The 18,291-nt window shown below is 42.2% G+C and overlaps 1 protein-coding gene across 3 annotated transcripts; it reads left to right on the forward strand.

Moving 5' to 3' along the window:
* Nucleotides 1-291: 291 nt before the first annotated feature.
* On the forward strand, nt 292-17,261 carry slc6a9 (solute carrier family 6 member 9). Of its 3 annotated transcripts, none has more exons than XM_083890095.1 (13): nt 292-4,073; nt 4,206-4,275; nt 5,702-5,833; nt 6,448-6,724; nt 8,227-8,359; nt 8,979-9,113; nt 9,257-9,360; nt 11,112-11,349; nt 11,802-11,940; nt 12,033-12,128; nt 12,981-13,081; nt 14,115-14,285; nt 15,973-17,261. In XM_083890095.1, exons 1-13 carry the CDS (start codon nt 3,951-3,953, stop codon nt 16,195-16,197), a joined length of 1,944 nt encoding a protein of 647 aa, XP_083746221.1. In that variant the 5' UTR covers nt 292-3,950; the 3' UTR covers nt 16,198-17,261. The 3 variants fall into 3 exon arrangements, with proteins under 3 accessions (XP_083746221.1, XP_083746222.1, XP_083746223.1); XM_083890096.1 differs by having other exon boundaries at nt 4,206-4,227; XM_083890097.1 differs by lacking the exon at nt 4,206-4,275.
* The last annotated feature ends 1,030 nt before the right edge of the window (nt 17,262-18,291 follow it).

The raw sequence follows: 18,291 nt of genomic DNA on the forward strand, positions 1-18,291 counted from the left end.
CAATGCACGTCTTCTTTTTTTTTAATTTCTAAAAATGAGAAGCAGGTGAAGAAAGTTTGCCGCACTGCAAAAGTTGATCTCTGATGCTTGACTGTTATGGCCTTTTCTTTCTTTTCTTTTTTTGTTATTTCTGTGGCTGTGGCCCACAGAGTTTATGCGTCTCTTGTCAGTTTTCTTGGTTTGATGAAACCTCACCATTTTTCTGCATTTTGACAGTAGTTCGTAACGATAAATAACTTATCAAAACTCTGTGCGTGACCTTCAAAATGTATCTGCAGTTTGTCAGCAAACCTTATCTGTGATCCAGAGGCCCCCTTTACACCTGGCATTGAAATGTGTTTTATAACGACTGACCGCTTGTAAGTACAGGTGTGAATACACCAGAGGGAGGATGCGTCTCTGCTCCACCCACAACAACTGGGTGAGCGAAAATAAAGTGCAACTAATAAGATTACTAATATCTAACGCTTCAAAATTCAAGATTCAAATAACTTTTTTTGTTCCAGAGGGGCAATTAGAGCAATTGTTCACATCTATAAGAGACAAACCGACTTTGTCATCCAATTCAACACGTTTTGCTCCTAAATCTGTCAAAGATGCTGCTTCCTGCAAAGCAGCAGCAGGGAGACATGCGTTTGAGCCAGTCAATGAGAGTCAATGCTCTCACTAGAGAAAAAAGACCTTGGGTTAAAAGCAAAGCTGCAAACCAAATAGATGGAGGCAGGGGAAGGGGGGAACATGTGCGGTCTTATGTAAACCCCAGATGGTCCCAGAGAAGCACGTGAAAGTGTGTCCGCTGCGTCTCTCTGTCTGACTGACTGACTGACCAGAGGCTCACGAAAGACAGAACCACAGGCTACAACACCTGGGTAGCGAGAGGCAGACGTCGAGGTCAGTGAAGGGAGAGCGGGTTGTCATGGGAACAAAAAGGTTTAACTTTTTCCCCCAATACTATACGATGTTCACGAGACCTGTGGATTACGTTGTTGATATTAAACCCTTCTATAGACCTGTTAAACTTACCCAGCCACCTATCTTTTCATCTTTTTCTTCTACTAGACTAGATGACGCAGCCTCTCCTCCGAGTATCTGGCATACGGATGAAAAATGATGTATTAGCCGTTATGGAACTTAATTTGTCAGAAAACATCAGTGTATCATACATACAACTGCATCAGCCCAATTGCTGCGTCACGACCATGACGCTGCACGGCACGATTATTTTGCGTTTCTATGAGTGAAAGTGCCTGGTACTTTTCCTTTAGTGCCTGCTAAACCAAATTGCTGCAGATAAAACTGGCAAAATCAAGGAGTGTGTGCAGCGCTGCTCTCCAGCCTAGCATCTTAGCCTTCCACTGACTTGGCTTGGCACATTGTCTTGTGTATGAATTCTCATCCTCATTCTCTTATCCTCGTCCTCATTCCTTAATCCCTGTGGATTTCTTCCTCTCTCTCAAAGCTCCTCTCATCTCCCTCCGTTTATTGTCTCACCACTGCCTTACCTTACTTACCAGGAAAGCAGAAAGACAGATGAAAGGACAGTCAGATCTTCAATGAATATAGAGATGATAGATATTACATATTACAGCTCTCATTAGTCATGTTTGGTGCCGACGCTCTGTGTGTTCAATATAATGCCCTGAGGTCCTATAGCTGCATCATAATATACAAAAAAACAAATCATACATGTGAATTATTGTTGTTAACATCCAGAGCTGTCGTATTCAACATACATGTAGCTATAGGCAGTGAGTTGTATTGAGTTGCCTCGACATTTTTGCTGCTTTGGGAATTTATATGCGAGTATATAACCAGTGTTCACATTTAAGTCCGATTCAAAGCCTCACTTAGTGAAAATACGAGGCCAGCCATTCAACACCCCAATACTGAAGCTCTGCTACGCACAGATAACACAGGCAGCATGAGTGACTGAATGAATAAATGAATTAAGTTTTTATTAATGTGAGATGCGCTCAACTGCGCCGGGCCTGCATGGGCTTAGAAAACACCACAGAGACATATAAACCAGAGGCAGAGCGCTCGCGGTCTATACATTCTCAAACAAATCTCCACCAGCAGAAACAATAACCGTACAAATACTGGGAGGGAAACAAAGTGAAGTTAGCAATCTTTTTTCCTTCTTTTGCAAACCTTTGATCATTTGTGCGTCAACATATTTATTTTCCACCCTCAGTGGCCGAAGGGAAGCAGACGCCATTCACTATTTCTAATTGAAAGTCAATAAAAGCTTATTTTTTTAAAATAAATACAACCTACTGAAGATTTACAGCCTATCCAGCTTCTGATTGTTGGGCCTACATGTCTCTCCTCCATTATTATTAGTGCGTCTTAAATCAGTTTGGAGGTTTAGGTCAGTGTTACTCTTGCCTTTGTAGCAAGAAGACCCAGGTTCGAACCTTTCTGCATGGAGTTTGCATGTTCTCCCCGTGTGTGCGTGGGTTTTTGTGAATTGGACACTATATTGACCATTGGTGTGAGTGCGAGAGTGACTGGTTCTTTGTCTCTATGTGGCTCTGCGATGGACTGGCGATCTTTCCTGGGTGTCCCCCGCCAGTCGACTTATGGCAGCTGAGATAGGCACATCACCCCCCCGCGACCCTCACGTGGAGGATGAAGCGGTAGAAAATGGATGGATGGAGGTCAGCGCTTTGCAGCGTCAGCAGTCTTTGGCCCCGTCCCATTTCTCACCCTTATATTTCCACTTGGTTTGGAGTGCCCTCAACCGTAAATTGGATCCCTATGGAATTGGGACACCACTATATGCAAATAAGCGTAGTGAACATAACAAACGCTCTAACCTACGTCACATGTTGACAATTCTACCGGTGGAGTGAGCTAGTTAGCTAGCTGCTTTCATAAATCGTCATTTATTTTCTGACATTAGTGTTCAAAGCTCAACGGTCCTCTGGATGTATATCAAACAAACATATTCCGACACATTTCGACATTGTAACATGCTTATTTGCGAAAATATTTGCAACTAAATTGTTCCTCTGCAGATTTGGCCGCCATCTTTGTTGAAAAAAATCAGCCGGCTCGCTAATTTGCAAAGCATCATGGGTAATTTCATCTTCCACTTCATTTTAAGCTCGCATCACAGCTCACTACATTTTGAGGGTTGATTATGAGGGCAAAATCACACTCCCCCTTGCTCCCACCTACACGAGAACGGGCAAAACTTAGGGTTAGGGCAAACATTGTGGGTTAGGGGAGGTATTGGGACGGGACCTAAGTCTCTTTATCACAATCTGCAAGTCGCTGTGATCGGCAATAGAATATAATCTGCAAGAGGTTGAGGGCTGCGTATGCCCTTTCATACATATATTTACACACGGACAGACACAGCTGAGGGCTGACAGAGGGGACCATCTGATGCCAGCAGATGGAGTGATGGAGGGAGGAGAGGAGAGAGGATGAAAATCATGACAACAAGACCGAATGCTTCTGGGCTGCTCTTAAGGCATCGATTTCACTTCATATCTGCTCCAGTGCACCCACCTTTTGGTAGACTTACAGGAGCAGAGGTTTTTTTTTTTTACATAGCTTACATATGAGTGCAATCAAGGCAACGTGAATAATTAAGCTCCACATTCTTCACCTTCACTGTGTAATACTGATCAAAATGTTACTGTAACTATAACACAAAGATGTGGCCTCTGAAGAAACTCTTAACTGTTATATAACACCAGTTTCTAGTTTCCTATTGTAAATGAGGGTTTTAACTGTGTTTAACTGTAATTTCCTGCCGGCTGTACACTCAGAGGTGTAATGCTGCCCTCCACAGTTCGAGGTTCTTTCCTGATTCAGGTTCTGGACCTTCTGTTGCAGCGCTATCTCAGGAACACACTCGCTTTCTTTCCACCCCTCACTCTCTCTATTTGTGTCTTTGTTGTAGAACGGAGCGGTTCCAGGCGAGGCAGTGAGGAGAGATGAAAACTCCCGGAGAGGGAACTGGGGAAACCAGATTGAGTTTGTTCTCACCAGTGTGGGTTATGCTGTGGGCCTGGGCAACGTCTGGAGGTTTCCCTACCTCTGCTACAGAAATGGAGGAGGTACGCATCTTCTCTCTCAGGGTGTTGCTTGTCTTTGAGAACTGGCCTTGGACATGGACGCAAGCTCTCACTGAAGCTCAATGTATCTGTGCCTGTTATGTCCAAGTATTGTCACTTATATGACCCTAATAGGCTGGAAACAGAAGTGATGGAGGTGATGAACTGAAAACAGCTGCCAGTAGAGACACATTTCTGCCCTACAGTAAAACTGATTTTAGCCATTCTATGCATGCTTAGGTCTATGACATCTTAAGGTTTGCTGCTTTTTCTTACCTTCTCTGACTGGAAACAAACATTTGTGTTGCTTTGTAAGCTACTGCACTCCCTGCACGAGACAACATGTAAGCATCTGTGTCTCTTTACACTCACAAAACCTATTCTCTTCAGGTACATATGAAAACATAAAGGGAACTTGAACTGAAATGAATTATGATTCGAAACAATGTTATTCTTATTTATTATACGTTATATCACACAATGCAGCTGAATTGAACCTGCCACATAATACATATGCACAGTATATCGCTTCATTCCAAGACATCCTCTTGGGCATCGCGTTTTGTGAAACATTATTGTTTATGGGGCTGTTAATGCCGTCAGGTTCCAGCTGTGTGAAGTGTTGTTTTCACTTTGTATGCAAGACTAAAGAACACAGTGAAAAGAGGCTGCATTCACACTCGGCTGCTGCTATCAGTCTGTTTTAGAGCCTTTCTGTCCCCAAGTCAACTGCATCCTGCAAACTCTGGATTACATGTGCCCTTATGTAAGTTTGTATTCTGCTTAACTAACAGAACAAGGTCCCCTCAATCAATGACCCAGACCTTTCTCCCTCTTCAGTTTACCATGCAAATATTTAAGTCGGTGTGCAAACATGTGCAGCAGACCTGCAATCCATCACAAAGACTCAGTGTGTATAGGCCATACATTAAAGCCACAGTCTGTAATTTGTTTCTGAGACACATTTTTAATATTATGTCGTTAAGCGTATGTCTAAACTTTAAAAACAGAGGCACACATACGCAGTACACAGGTACGCTGGTTATTTGTAGCGCTGCTCTTTTCGTTGAATAAACAGGCCGCTACAGTTTGACTGTAGGCGCGATAACGGCACATCCATAATATGGATAATAGACTGATTGGCTTCATTCGTTGTTTTTCCACAAGTGGATGAAAATGCCCAAATAAATGTGTTCAATATGTAATATATAAGACTGTGTCTTGCAGACAGGCAGAGTGTCTGTTTAACATTTCGATGCAGACGATTACAAAAGTTTCTCTGGTTTTCAAAGGCCACCATGGATGGGGACCTTTGACATCTCCCATCTGTAGCTTTTTCTTTCTTTCATTTTACTCATGGACCCAGGTGCTCCCACATTTCTCGTCTCCTTTCTCATCCACCTCTTGTTATCTGTCAGACAACAGTAGGAGGGAAATGCGCCTGCCAGGCTGACATGTTTCTGTGTCGATTGACAGGGACCTTTCCACTTGTCAACAGAAGCAAAGCCCTGGAATTATGCAAATTTGACATCTTAGTTTATCAATTTTCTCTTCCCTTTATGTGCTTTTTGTTTGTGCCACTCTTTTTTTTCAGCTTGGTGACTCCTGTTATTTTTTTTTCACTTCTCCAGGTGCTTTCATGTTTCCGTACTTCATCATGCTGGTGTTTTGTGGCATTCCCCTCTTCTTCCTCGAGCTGTCCTTCGGGCAGTTTGCCAGCCTTGGATGTTTGGGAGTTTGGAAGATCAGCCCAATGTTCAAAGGTCAGTGGTATGATAACGCTTCATTCAGGGTCAAAGTTTGGTTACGGTCGGTGTTGTGACTAACTGGCCTAATTTCAAATGAGCACCTGTGGCTATTTAATATGATTGTGAGACATGGCCTTCTTGATGTGAGGCATACGAATAACCCAAAAAAAAAACACATTTGCTCCAACAGTGTGTGTTTGTGCATGTACAAATTGAGTTTAAAAGGTGAAGCCCAAGAAATAGGACAGAAGTAGCACTAAGCCACTGGCAACTTTGCCGGTTGCGAAAAGAATTCCAATGAAAAAGAAGTCTACAGGAAAGTGAACCGACATCTTGCTTCATTTCTAACATCATAAACATTTTCCTGAGGAGTTAATGGCTTTAATCACTAGTTTCAGGCCTTCTATAGAACATATGAATCTAAATGTTGTTCCCATTTAGATGAGGAAGTACAGCACATCTGGTATCGTCCATTCGGAGCTTCTTTTTGAGACTCTTTGCAGTCGACATGTGCAACTTGCTGGTTTTGCAACCAGAAGACTTGGTCCATTTCTATGTGGTCTGTGGTGTGCTATGATTAACAGGAAGTATCACTTAGACACGACACCTCTATCTCCTTTTCACCTCAGGTGTGGGCTACGGCATGATGGTGGTGTCCACCTACATTGGGATCTATTACAACGTGGTCATCTGCCTTGCCTTTTACTACTTCTTCATGTCCATGACCAACCTGCTGCCGTGGACCTACTGCAACAACCCCTGGAACACACCGGACTGCAGCGGGGTGATGGGCAGCGGGTCCCAGCTCAACGGCAGCCTCATGAACACCACCACCAGCCTGGTGGCAGGTGTGTCCGAGGTGGTCAACCAATCCAAGAGGACCAGCCCCAGTGAGGAGTACTGGAAGTAAGTTCCCGGACGTACACGGAGGACGTGGGTGTGCATTTTTTTCAGAAACTAAAAAGCAGCTTTGAATTTACAGTTGAATATGTATCATATTAAATCCTCACCGTTAAAACGGAACACAAACATTCCCTCAGTCAGTTCTGATAGTTTTGCTTGACAGAGCCCATTTTCTTGAAGGATGCAGCATACAAATAACATGACAGTTTTTGTAACAGAGGCAGAATAATAACATTAACAACAATCAGCAATACAACTGATACAAATGTTAACTCACATTTAATTCAGTAATTAATGGTATTTTTCATTTTTATGGAAGTTTTTTATGGATCTGTGTCGGTATGTAAGACTTTTGTACATCTATTGTAATAATCCTTAAAGTGGATTAACAAAGCGTCATAGTTCTAACTGACTGAAAGACTTGGCTGAATCAACATCATTAATCAAAATGAGTAAAACAAACTTCGTATTTTTGAACTCAGTGTACTTTTAGTATTGACAGGTTTTCCCTAAGTTATGCAACGGCCCTCTTTGAACTCTTACTGTGGGGGTTTCTTGCTAATTCTAGATCAAAACCTGTTAAATAAGCTTCCCTTCAACATGTTTGCAGAAAGAATTCAAATATTTGAACTTGAGTTTGCAGCAGCTTTCGAGCAATGTGCAGCATTGCACATTGCATTTTGGTTTTTGGAAATTGCCTTTTATGCCTATTGGATAGTTCATACTGGCATTTTAAGCACTTTTCGTACACAAAAGATGCTTCACAGAGACATTCAAAAACAAAAATATAAAGTCTTAAAAGCAAAAAAGGAAATAAAGATAAAATAATACAAAAAAATAGATTTGATTGAAAGATTTGATTAAAAAATAAATACAACTATATAATATTACTCAAGAAAATATATAAAACGGGGGCCTCAAATGACTTGAGCTTCTAGTCTGATATTAGCTACAAAATCATGATATTGCAATCATGATATTTCACAGAATTGCAAAATAAAAGTTTAAAGAGTTTGAGACCTTTTAAAGTTAAATGTACGAAAAAATTTACCACTATTACATGACAATAATTGTATGACCTTAGGTTTTTCTTTTGGAATCATATCAGTAATATTTTGTGGGCCGGACCTAAAAAATAATTGTATAGACTGAAGACCTGGGGTGATGTATGTATGTTTTGTGTATAGTTGTTGTTTGATGCTTAATCAGCCACATATTCATGACGCTACAAGATGCTGAGGCCACTGAACAACACTGCCCTGCTGATTTGTTTGGCCTCTAATGAATTAAAAGCAAATATCAGGAAAAGGGTATATCCACTATGCCAATATGGAAACGTTCCAGGTCTGGAGGTTTTTCTGCCCGCTGCGGAATGAACTGTTTACTTAACTGAGTGGTAAAAGTGTCACACTGGACCCAAACTTTTCATTTCCTTTTTGTGAAAAAGAGAACTTTAATACGTGAAACTTAATCTTTATTTTTTCTTCCTATGTGTGATCTCACAGACACTACGTGTTGAACATTTCTGATGATATCGGGAACTTTGGAGAGATCCGTCTCCCTATCCTGGGCTGTCTGGCTATAGCCTGGGTCGTTGTCTTTCTCTGTCTCATCAGAGGTGTTAAATCCTCTGGAAAGGTCAGCCCCCCCCCCCCCCACACACACACACACACACACTCTTGTCACGTTATGGTTGACGGTTATATTTTGCTGCAGAAAACCATGGTTGCAAAGTGTGATGTTATTCCCTCAGCGATATTTGCATATTCCATACCCCCTATCACCTGCCTTCAAACAAACGTAACAATTATTATTTTTACAAGCATAATTAGTCTCGTGAGGTTGCATACTCGTTGCATATTTCCACATGTCACTTTTTAGATGGGATTTTCTGCTCAGGTGGATAGTTTTAGTTTTAGCTTGTGTCCTCCATTTTTCCAAGTTAACACAGGTTCTTGAGAACAACTCAACATCCCTATCTATGTTTTTCTGGTGGATTCACAGTGGATTAAAGGCCAAACTGTGCTCACTCCGCCCCCTGCTGGATTGTGATGGGCTTCTAAGATGATATTTTGAACTCGAATGGGTTTTCAAGGTTACATTTGAATTCCAGATAAAACGTGACAGCCTTAGTACAGATTGAGGCAGACTGTCCTTTGTGTTTTTTTTGGGCTGTATTAAATATAAATGAATTGATTAGATTTTTCATTGGTCTGATTGAGTGTGTGTTCATGTGCGTCTCTATTTGCATATGCAGGTGGTGTACTTCACAGCCACCTTCCCCTATCTGGTTTTGACCATCCTCTTCATTCGTGGCATAACTCTGGATGGAGCCATCAATGGCATCAAGTACTACCTGACTCCACAGTGGGGGAAGGTCCTCGACGCAAAGGTAGTCTCTCACACAAACAGGCAGATGGATGAATTAACTGATAACTAGGGATGCACAAAAATGAACTTTCCGTGCATCCCTACTACTAACAGTTATCACCTTTTTTCTTCTCCTTTGTGACTGTACATGACTTTGTCTCGCAGGTGTGGGGAGATGCTGCTTCACAGATCTTCTACTCCCTGGGCTGTGCCTGGGGCGGTCTCATTACCATGGCTTCCTACAACAAGTTCCACAACAACTGTTTCAGGTTGGTACAAACTAATTAAACTGCATTTTGGTCAATACCCTTTCGCGGCCGGTTTTAGTGGAAAAGGGAAAAAGCAAAAGTGGCGCCTGGAAGTATTATGCATACGAGGCTAGCGACCAGGGAAAGGCTAAGGCTCACACCGACAAGCCAATGATGCAAACAATGCTACAAAGTAGTGGCGAAGAAGTAGAGTAGCACATCAAACTTGGCGAAACACCTTCAAGACAGACACCCCGGTCTTTACGCGGAATTTCAAGTGGTGAAATTTAAAGTTCCCGTTTCAACAACATTGAAGCATTAACAGTTAACTTTACGCCTGTTAAGTTATCATTAAGCTAACATTAGCAGCTATTGCTAATTAGAGCACCCTCAGCCAGAGGCTCTCACTCTCACCAGGTGCATTTATCTACTTTATTATATATATATATATTTATATATATTTATTTTTTTATTTATTTTTAAACTACCTTAGACAACTTAATAATCTTGTTGTCATCGTTGCTGGTTTGTATTTGTATTTAATATTATTGCACTACCTCAGACAACTTGATAATACTGTTGACATTGTTAGGGTTAGTTGGTGTGGGTGTTGTTTTTGATGTTTGTTTTGTTCTATTTTAAGTTCTGCCTCTTAATCTTTGGTTATTTTTCCTCCGGTATCAAAAATGGTATTGAGTTTGAAGTTTTAGTATGTCAACCCTAGAGGATATCAGTCTTATGTTTGCTATTTATACAACTTGAGCCATGAATAACTTAGTGGAAACAGCTAGGTTTGCTGTGACTGATCTATTGATAAAATTGGATGAAATCTAGATCTAGAAAAATCTGACCTGTCCAGGGGACCACAAGCTTGAGAGAAAAGGCAAAAACCTGTACTGTCTGCATTCTCCTAATGAGTGAGGATGTGATGGAGTGGTGGAGAAAATATCAGGGGAAGTGAAAAATGAACAGGAGTCAACTTGATTGCCATATGTCTACAAAGATGAGTGACAGAGAGAGTAGGGATAAGGTGAGATAAGGTGGCGCAGGAAGAGGAACGGAGATAAAAGGTCTTCACACTTGCTAAGAAGAAAATTAAACTGAGTAAAGGGCACAGTGGATAAGGAGAAGAAAAGTTGTCATCTGAGCTCATCCACACGCCTTGCTGATGCAGAGTGAGGGTGTTGGGGATGTTTGGTGGTGGTCTAGATGTGATTTGTTCCTCTGCCAGGAGCTTGAGTTTGTGCTATCCAGGCGCACAGCTGCGTGGCAGCCTAATCAGCTCAGGTTCTGCAGCTCTGTCCCTGTAGAGACGCTCTCTGCACTCCTGTTAAAAGGCCACATGTGCCTAGTGCTGCACAGGACAGACGTCTGAGGTGGAAATTCATCAGCGACTATTCTGTCGTTGGTCTAACAGGAAAAGTGAGGAAACAGACAGCACAGTCTGTCCACACACTCTCCTGCATTGTGCAGCTGATACAAGTAGCTTGCGTAGAAAAACACCACCTCACAATTGACAGTGACAGTAAAAAAGCTTTTTTGTTCTGTTCTGCCTTCCACATTAATTCAATGGCACTTGACTTTTCCAAAATTGTGCACATACACACTCATCTAGTCTGAATAAACACAAGGTGCAACACATTCTGCAATGAGGACATTTGCAACGAGAACCACAGAAATGTGCACTGATCGTTATTCACATCTATTTATATAATTAGTTTGTATATTTACTGGTCTAATCTTTTACTTGCTTTTCTTTGTTACACACACAGAGACAGCATCATCATCAGTATCACCAACTGTGCGACCAGTGTGTACGCCGGCTTTGTCATTTTCTCCATCCTGGGCTTCATGGCGAACCACCTGAATGTCCCGGTGTCTGAGGTGGCTGACCACGGCCCGGGCCTGGCCTTTGTGGCTTACCCAGAAGCCCTCACTCTGCTCCCCATCTCGCCACTGTGGTCTTTGCTGTTCTTCTTCATGCTCATCCTTCTGGGGCTGGGGACTCAGGTGACTGAGACAAAAGTCATGTTTAAAGACTGTAATGTTGTTTTTTTCATCTAAATTTTCCCAAGGCTAGAAAAGAGAGTGGAGAGGAGTTGCTGAAGTCTAGATTTCTATCCTATTATTTTGTGTATATTATTCTGAAAATCCAAATGATTTGTTGCCTACCCATAGATCCTATTTAAAAGGTTGATGAAGTTTTCTGGTTTGCTGGGTGAGGATAACCAGCAAGTAAGAATATATTGAATAGCCACCAGAGGGCGACTCCACTTGAAGGGAAATTTCTCAATCACTAGTTTTGGGTCTTCTCCAATAATACATGATGTCAATTTTGCAAATTATGGCCTCATTTAGAGGAAAATTGATGATAAATTATGGCACACAACAGTTTTTCTGTCTCATGTAGTTAATCCTTGGCCTTCCCCCCCCCCCCCCACACACACACTCTCTTCTTTCAGTTTTGTCTGCTGGAGACTCTGGTGACGGCCGTTGTCGATGAGATCGGTACAGACTGGATCATCAGAAACAAAACCGTAGTGACGGCGTCCGTGGCCGTAGTTGGGTTCCTGCTGGGAGTGCCACTAACGTCACAGGCAAGTCCCAGACACTTTGAACACAGACTGTGTTTTTGTCTTCCCCCATTGAGATTCACGTCTCACTCTTTGTGCTGTGTTTCTCTGTGCAGGCAGGGATCTATTGGCTGTTACTGATGGACAATTACGCTGCTAGCTTCTCTTTGGTCATCATCTCCTGCATCATGTGCATCTGTGTCATGTATATTTATGGTAAAAAAAAATTGATTTTCTTTTATAAAACTGTAGAAGTGCTGTAGTGTGTTAAAAGTCAGATTTTAGTCAGACTAAGACAGTGATTTGGTTTTCTTAATGTCATGTAAACAATTTAGTCCGACTGTAATCAAGCTAGTCTTAGTCGGACAAACATACCTGGATAATGTGATTCATAGTCCGATTACTCCTGCATGTATACGATAAGTTGGACTGGAATCGAACTTGGTGTTCTGCTCATGCACCAGGCTACCACAGCACGGTCCTTCTCGCCGTTGTTCTGTGACGTAAAGGTCAGGAACAGGAAACTGATTCAATATGCACTAGCTCATAGAGAAATACAGCGCCACCTACAGAGGCAGAGTCAGACTTACACGACCAATCAATTAATTGTGTCCTCTTAGTCGGACTAACCCCTAGCCTTAGCCTGATTAAACTGTGCGTGTAAATGTACTGACTGTGACTGCAGCTGTTGACTGAAAAGATAATTATATATTCTCTTTCCAGTTAAGCAAAATGTAAATAATAATAAAAAAAACAGCATTTGTTTACTAACTGAGGGGGTTTTGCCTCAGCATCATCAATTACAGAACACATTCACACAAACCCATCCAACAAATTAGACATTTCTCGAGCCTCTCAGCTGCAGGCAATTTAGTGGAAATAGATTCATGAGCACCAGATGCTTTGAATTACCATAGTTATCGAGAAAGTTTAAGACTTTATCTTCTCATACATTTCATCACATACCAAGTGTGTATATGTTGTATGTCGTCAACAAAAATGTAGCGTTTAACAAATGAGTTGATTTTTCACCCTGGATTTAACTGGATGTCTGTTTTTTTGTTGCAGGTCACGCAAACTACTTCAGAGATGTTGAGATGATGCTGGGATTCCCTCCTCCTCTCTTCTTCAAAGTGTGCTGGAGATTCATCTCCCCTTTCATCATCTTTGTAAGTCCACACACACACACACACACACGCGTGTTGACCAGTCAGGACATAACATATCTGTCATTGTTTTATGACGGACACAGCGAGTGTTGCAGCGAGTTGCTGACACGTTGTTTGGGACCTGACCTATATTTCAGTTGCCATCACAACACTATAATCTGTCTGGCTGCGACTGAGCCCGTTTCCATATAAAACTCCAAAATGAAATATTTTTTTGACTGGGAAATGGACACATGCAGCTGTTATCAGCCGCATTAGTCCATTAAGCTGCTGGGCAAACCAAGAAATTCATTGTTGTGGATTCAGGCACTTTTGTTCTTTTTCATTTCACTTTCACAGATTAATGCCCCGACCAAACTCACTGCTGCTGGTGGCTGCAGTCAGGATTTAGAGTAGGATGATATTCATCTGCAATCAAAGATGTTTTACTGAAATGATCCAGCGGGGCTGTCTGTAAAAGTAACTTTTGAGACATTTGCTCAGGATTTTCCCTGTCAGCTTCTGCAGCGAATATCCGGATAATGTACGATTGAGCCCATGTGAGAACACAGCAGGAAAAAGTCTGGATAACTAAAGCCTTAAATCCCCACTCTGATTGACACAGACTCAAGGACTTTGCATTTCTATACATATTATTCATTTAATTATTTTAAAAAAAAGCAGAATATAACATTTAAATCTTCCTTTGCACAATTACAACACAAAATGCTAAAAAAAGTATTCATAAATTATCCTAAATAATCGATAAGTTTAGGATAGGAACCCCAAACAACTTTAGTTTAATCTTTATTATTTGTATTAGAAATGATCTCCCACATTCCCACCTGAAGTTATTTTTGAGGCCTACCAGGGCGCCACAGACATTTTCTGGAGTTTGTGTCTCTAAGAGGACGGGGATGAAATATTAAATGTATTAAATGATATGTTTGCTTTGTGCATTCATCTTAGTATTAGTATTATTATCATGTATCAATGTTAAACTTTTTGAGATGTTTTGCTCATTCTCCGTCTTCCCTCTCCTCTGCCCGTGCAGTGCATCCTGGTCTTCACAGTGATTCAGTACAAGCCCATCGAATACAACAACTACGTGTATCCCGGTTGGTCCCTGGCTATTGGATTCAGCATGGCTCTGTCCTCAGTGATCTGCATACCCATCTATGCCATCTACAAGATCTGCACGTCCCCAGGCGCCACCTTCAGAGAGGTACGGAGATCAGAATGTAGCCGTGTTATTATCGGGCCTCACTCTGAGATGCAGACGACGTGCTCTCCGGCTGCCAGACTATACTCTGTGTTGCCTAGCGATGCAAGAAGCAGCAATCTTCTTCTAGGATACAGAAATACCTGTCCATCTATTTGTCCAACCGTCCATTATTTATACCATGGAGCTGGTGGAAATCTCAGCTGATATTGGGTGAATCACAGAATATACAGTATATATATAGAAGAAAAGGTATATTGGTGATATGTAACTTAATTCCTTCCTTTTTTAGAGAGGGATAATGGGAGGAGTTCCAGACTTTAAAACTGTTGCATGCTACTTTTATATATGAACAAATGTTGGTTAGATTTCTCTGGCAGTATTCTGGTGTTTCAGTCTTTATCTCAAAGAAATGCAGCGAATCTGGCTCCAACCTTCATGCTATATATTATCTGTTTTTCCACCTCACAACACAGTGCAGTTCAGCTTTCCATGTTCTGGTTTGGAATTGTAAAACCATGATCCAGCTTGTGTTTCTACTGCAGAGTGGGTCTGCCAGATGTCATAGCAGCGCAGACGCGGTGTCGCCTACCAATTAATTCCACAAAGAAGAACACGACACAGTAAACAAAGGGCGAACAATGGAGGACGATCTTGCATTTATTTTTTTTTGCGCTTGGTAAAGTGGCTGCTAAGCACAATAAGAAAGATGGGCTTTGTTTGAGAACAGACTGCGCTGCATTTTGTGTTTTCGGTCAGTCAACCTGTCAATGGACTGTCAATGTGTCCAGGTTCCAAGGGCGGGCATAGGTTTTGGTGACAACACTATTTATCTCCTGCACTCACTGCACCTCACCTCTGTGGGTTAGGGTTAGATTTCTGGCCGACTGCGAGATGCATTCACTGATGCTCGTAAGAATACCAACACATTGCCTTGTCTTCAATATTGGTAGGGACAAGTCTGGCTTTCTCCCCACCGTCCATACGTAAATCTACGCCCTTGCTAGGTCCACCCTCTGTCGGCTCGACTCACCACGGCACGATTATTTTGCGTTTCTGGCAAGGTTCCAAGCGAGCTGAGACAATCGCGTGAAGAGAAACGTGGATTAATCTCCAACAACTACCAGGCAAATGTCTAAAATCTCAATATTTAACAGAGGAGTCTGGTGTATTTAGCAACAGCACTGCCGATCGCTAAGCGGCATCTCAAAACCTGTATTTCAGTCCAGTGTCAGACGGAGTATGTGCTCCTGTCGTGGAGGAAGAACTGATCTAATATTTTTAATTAACTGATTCTAATGATTCAGTTACACTGAAAACAACTGCTTTACAAGTCACTCGTTTGTATGTGGCGTAAAACACCGTAAAACACAGCAGTTTCATGCAGCCGTGCAGTGATGACTCCGCCCACGTTAAGTAGGTACTATTGTGTAGTGGAAAACCAACATAACCGTGCCGAGGCGAGGCGAGATGGGACCATAGGTGGAAAAGGGGCTTTAGTACCCAAATTGAAGGATGCTAAAAAACTAGGATGGCACATTTTATAATGGAAATGCAAATAATTTGCATCACGTTCACTTGGTGGAGACGGGACATTTGACAATTGAAACACAAACAATAGTGTAACTTTCCAGACTGTGCAGCGTGAACTTTTTAATTCATGGGTTTTTTGTCGCTCTCTCTGTCTCAGCGGTTGAAGAACGCTTGTCGAGCAGATCCACAGTGGGGCCCCGCCCTGCTGGAGCACCGGACAGGCCGCTACGCCCCCATGGCCCCTGAGGAAACCCTGGAGTCTCGTCCCCTCAAGGAGAAGGAGGAGCTAAAGGAGGAGGAGAAGGAGAGGAGGGATGAAATCAGCCTCACCGTCCAGGGAAGCAACGGCTCCACCAACACACACAACAACCCCAGTGCATAGACAGCGTCCCTCACTCTGTCTCAACCATCTCTTCCTCTCTTTTCCTCCCTTCTCCTCCATCCTCACCCCCACTTTCCTGCAGTCCTCTGTGGGGGAGATCCCATTCGCTGGAGACCTTTACATATTGTAAGGGCTTATTATATCTATCCTAACCTCTTCTATTATCTTATCGGTGTGTCGTCTCTGAAATGAAGGAAGAAAATCGAAACAGGAAAGAAAAAAAAAAATTGGGTCATCGTCCAAAAGATTTGCGCGCGTGAGAGAGCGAAAGTTTTGCGAGTGAGTTGTTAATTTGTCCAACATAATTTAATAGTGCCGCTTGTTTTTCCTTTTGTAAAACGTGCGTACGTCACACATGCATATGCATAATCCGAGGTACCGCAGATTAAGAAGCTGCATGTGTTCTGTTCTGTGCGTGCAGCAACGTCGAGACACACACGCACACACACACTGTTCTCTCGTATTTAGTTCGTCGGGTCCGTTTCGGAATGGCCGATGTTGGAGCGGCAGTTGTTGCGGTGCTGTAATATAGAGGAGGGTGAACACAGCGAGGTACGGAAATAGTCTCAACTCCACGGCCACAGAGAACGGCGGATACACTCGTTCACCCTCATACACTCGCGTATTATTGTACATTCTACAGCACACGGTGACCTCAAACCTAGTTGAACTCAAGCTCAAGACGAAGCCTGTTGTTTATTTTTATGCTGCTTCTTCCTTTAAAAAAAAAAAAAAAGAGCACAAACATTGAACACCTGAGATGGCGACTGATACTTAGGGCTGTTTGTCCGTAGAAAAAGTTTCCTCCATCTTCTAACGTTCTTTCACTAAAAACGCTGCTTAAAGTTTGAAAACTCAGCAGAGGAACTTAAGCCGTACTGTAACCCCTCAGCCTGTGCATTCACACACACATGTACACACACACACAAACACACACATACTGTACATGCATACACTTTTTTTTTGACAGAAGGGATCTCATGGCCATTTCTCAGGGTCCAAGCGGCGTTAAACTCTGTGGTTTGTTGTTCTTCCTCACCAATGGAAACCTCGTCTTGACTAAGATGGCCTGTTTTAAGATAATACGGACTGAAATCACCTCACTGTCAAAAAAAAACAACAACATAAGCACACACACACACACACACACACACACACACACACACACACACACACACACACACACACACACACACACACACACACACACACAACACACACACACACACACACACACACACACACACACACACACACACACACACAAACACGTGGATGCAACTATAAATATAGAAGTGCCATCTCATCTTAAGTCTTCCAGGCATTCCTTCTTTTTTTGTTGTTGATGACTGAAATGCATCATGGGATGTGGTCTGTGACGGAAGATCTGGGCTCCGGTTGGGTGGCGAGAATCATAGGTGTGTGTGTGTGTGTGTGTGTGTGTGTGTGTGTGTGTGTGTGTGTGTCACCTGAGCCCGACGCATGTGTGTGCGTCCTTAGAGACTAAATCTGTCAAAATCTCTTTCGGATTTCGGAAACTTTAATATATTTACACAAACTTGTGTTTTTGAAGAGACAGGACACACACACACACACACACACACACACACACACACACACACACACACACACACACACACACACACACACACACACACACACACACACACACACACACACACACAGAGATGCAGCTTGTCTCTGGAAGAATATGAAAGTAAGATCATCAATGATATATATATATATATAGTTTTAAATGTAGAGATACAGTATAATGTTGTTCTCCATCTTACATCTTACCTCTCGTCATTGTAAAGTAACTTAGTAAATACTGATAAAGACAGCATACGTTTATTTTGTACAAATAATAACTAGAGAATCCTAATTAACCACGTTAACCATTCCTCGCCTGCTGTTCTTTTGGAGAGGAGGCGAGTGGACATGATAGGAAGGAGGTGTTCGTTGATCACAGGTGGGGATTGTTGTCGATATAGATGGCATACAGGATATTTATATCCAGAGAGAATAAGTTGTTGTTTTGTTTTGTCGGTGGGAGCTTGGCTTGGTTTGCATTCTTCCCGAGAGCTTGAAGAG

The sequence above is a fragment of the Microchirus variegatus genome (assembly GCF_963457635.1).
Source record: "Microchirus variegatus genome assembly, chromosome: 5".
NCBI classification, from domain to species: domain Eukaryota; kingdom Metazoa; phylum Chordata; class Actinopteri; order Pleuronectiformes; family Soleidae; genus Microchirus; species Microchirus variegatus.

Bases quoted from the DNA above. Each gene is read 5' to 3' on its own strand.
- slc6a9 (XM_083890095.1), top strand. From the start codon at position 3,951: ATGAAAACTCCCGGAGAGGGAACTGGGGAAACCAGATTGAGTTTGTTC. The intron at 9,114-9,256 runs GTAGTCTCTCAC...TTTGTCTCGCAG, and splicing joins GGAAGGTCCTCGACGCAAAG to GTGTGGGGAGATGCTGCTTC. The intron at 12,129-12,980 runs GTAAAAAAAAAT...TTTTTGTTGCAG, and splicing joins CTGTGTCATGTATATTTATG to GTCACGCAAACTACTTCAGA.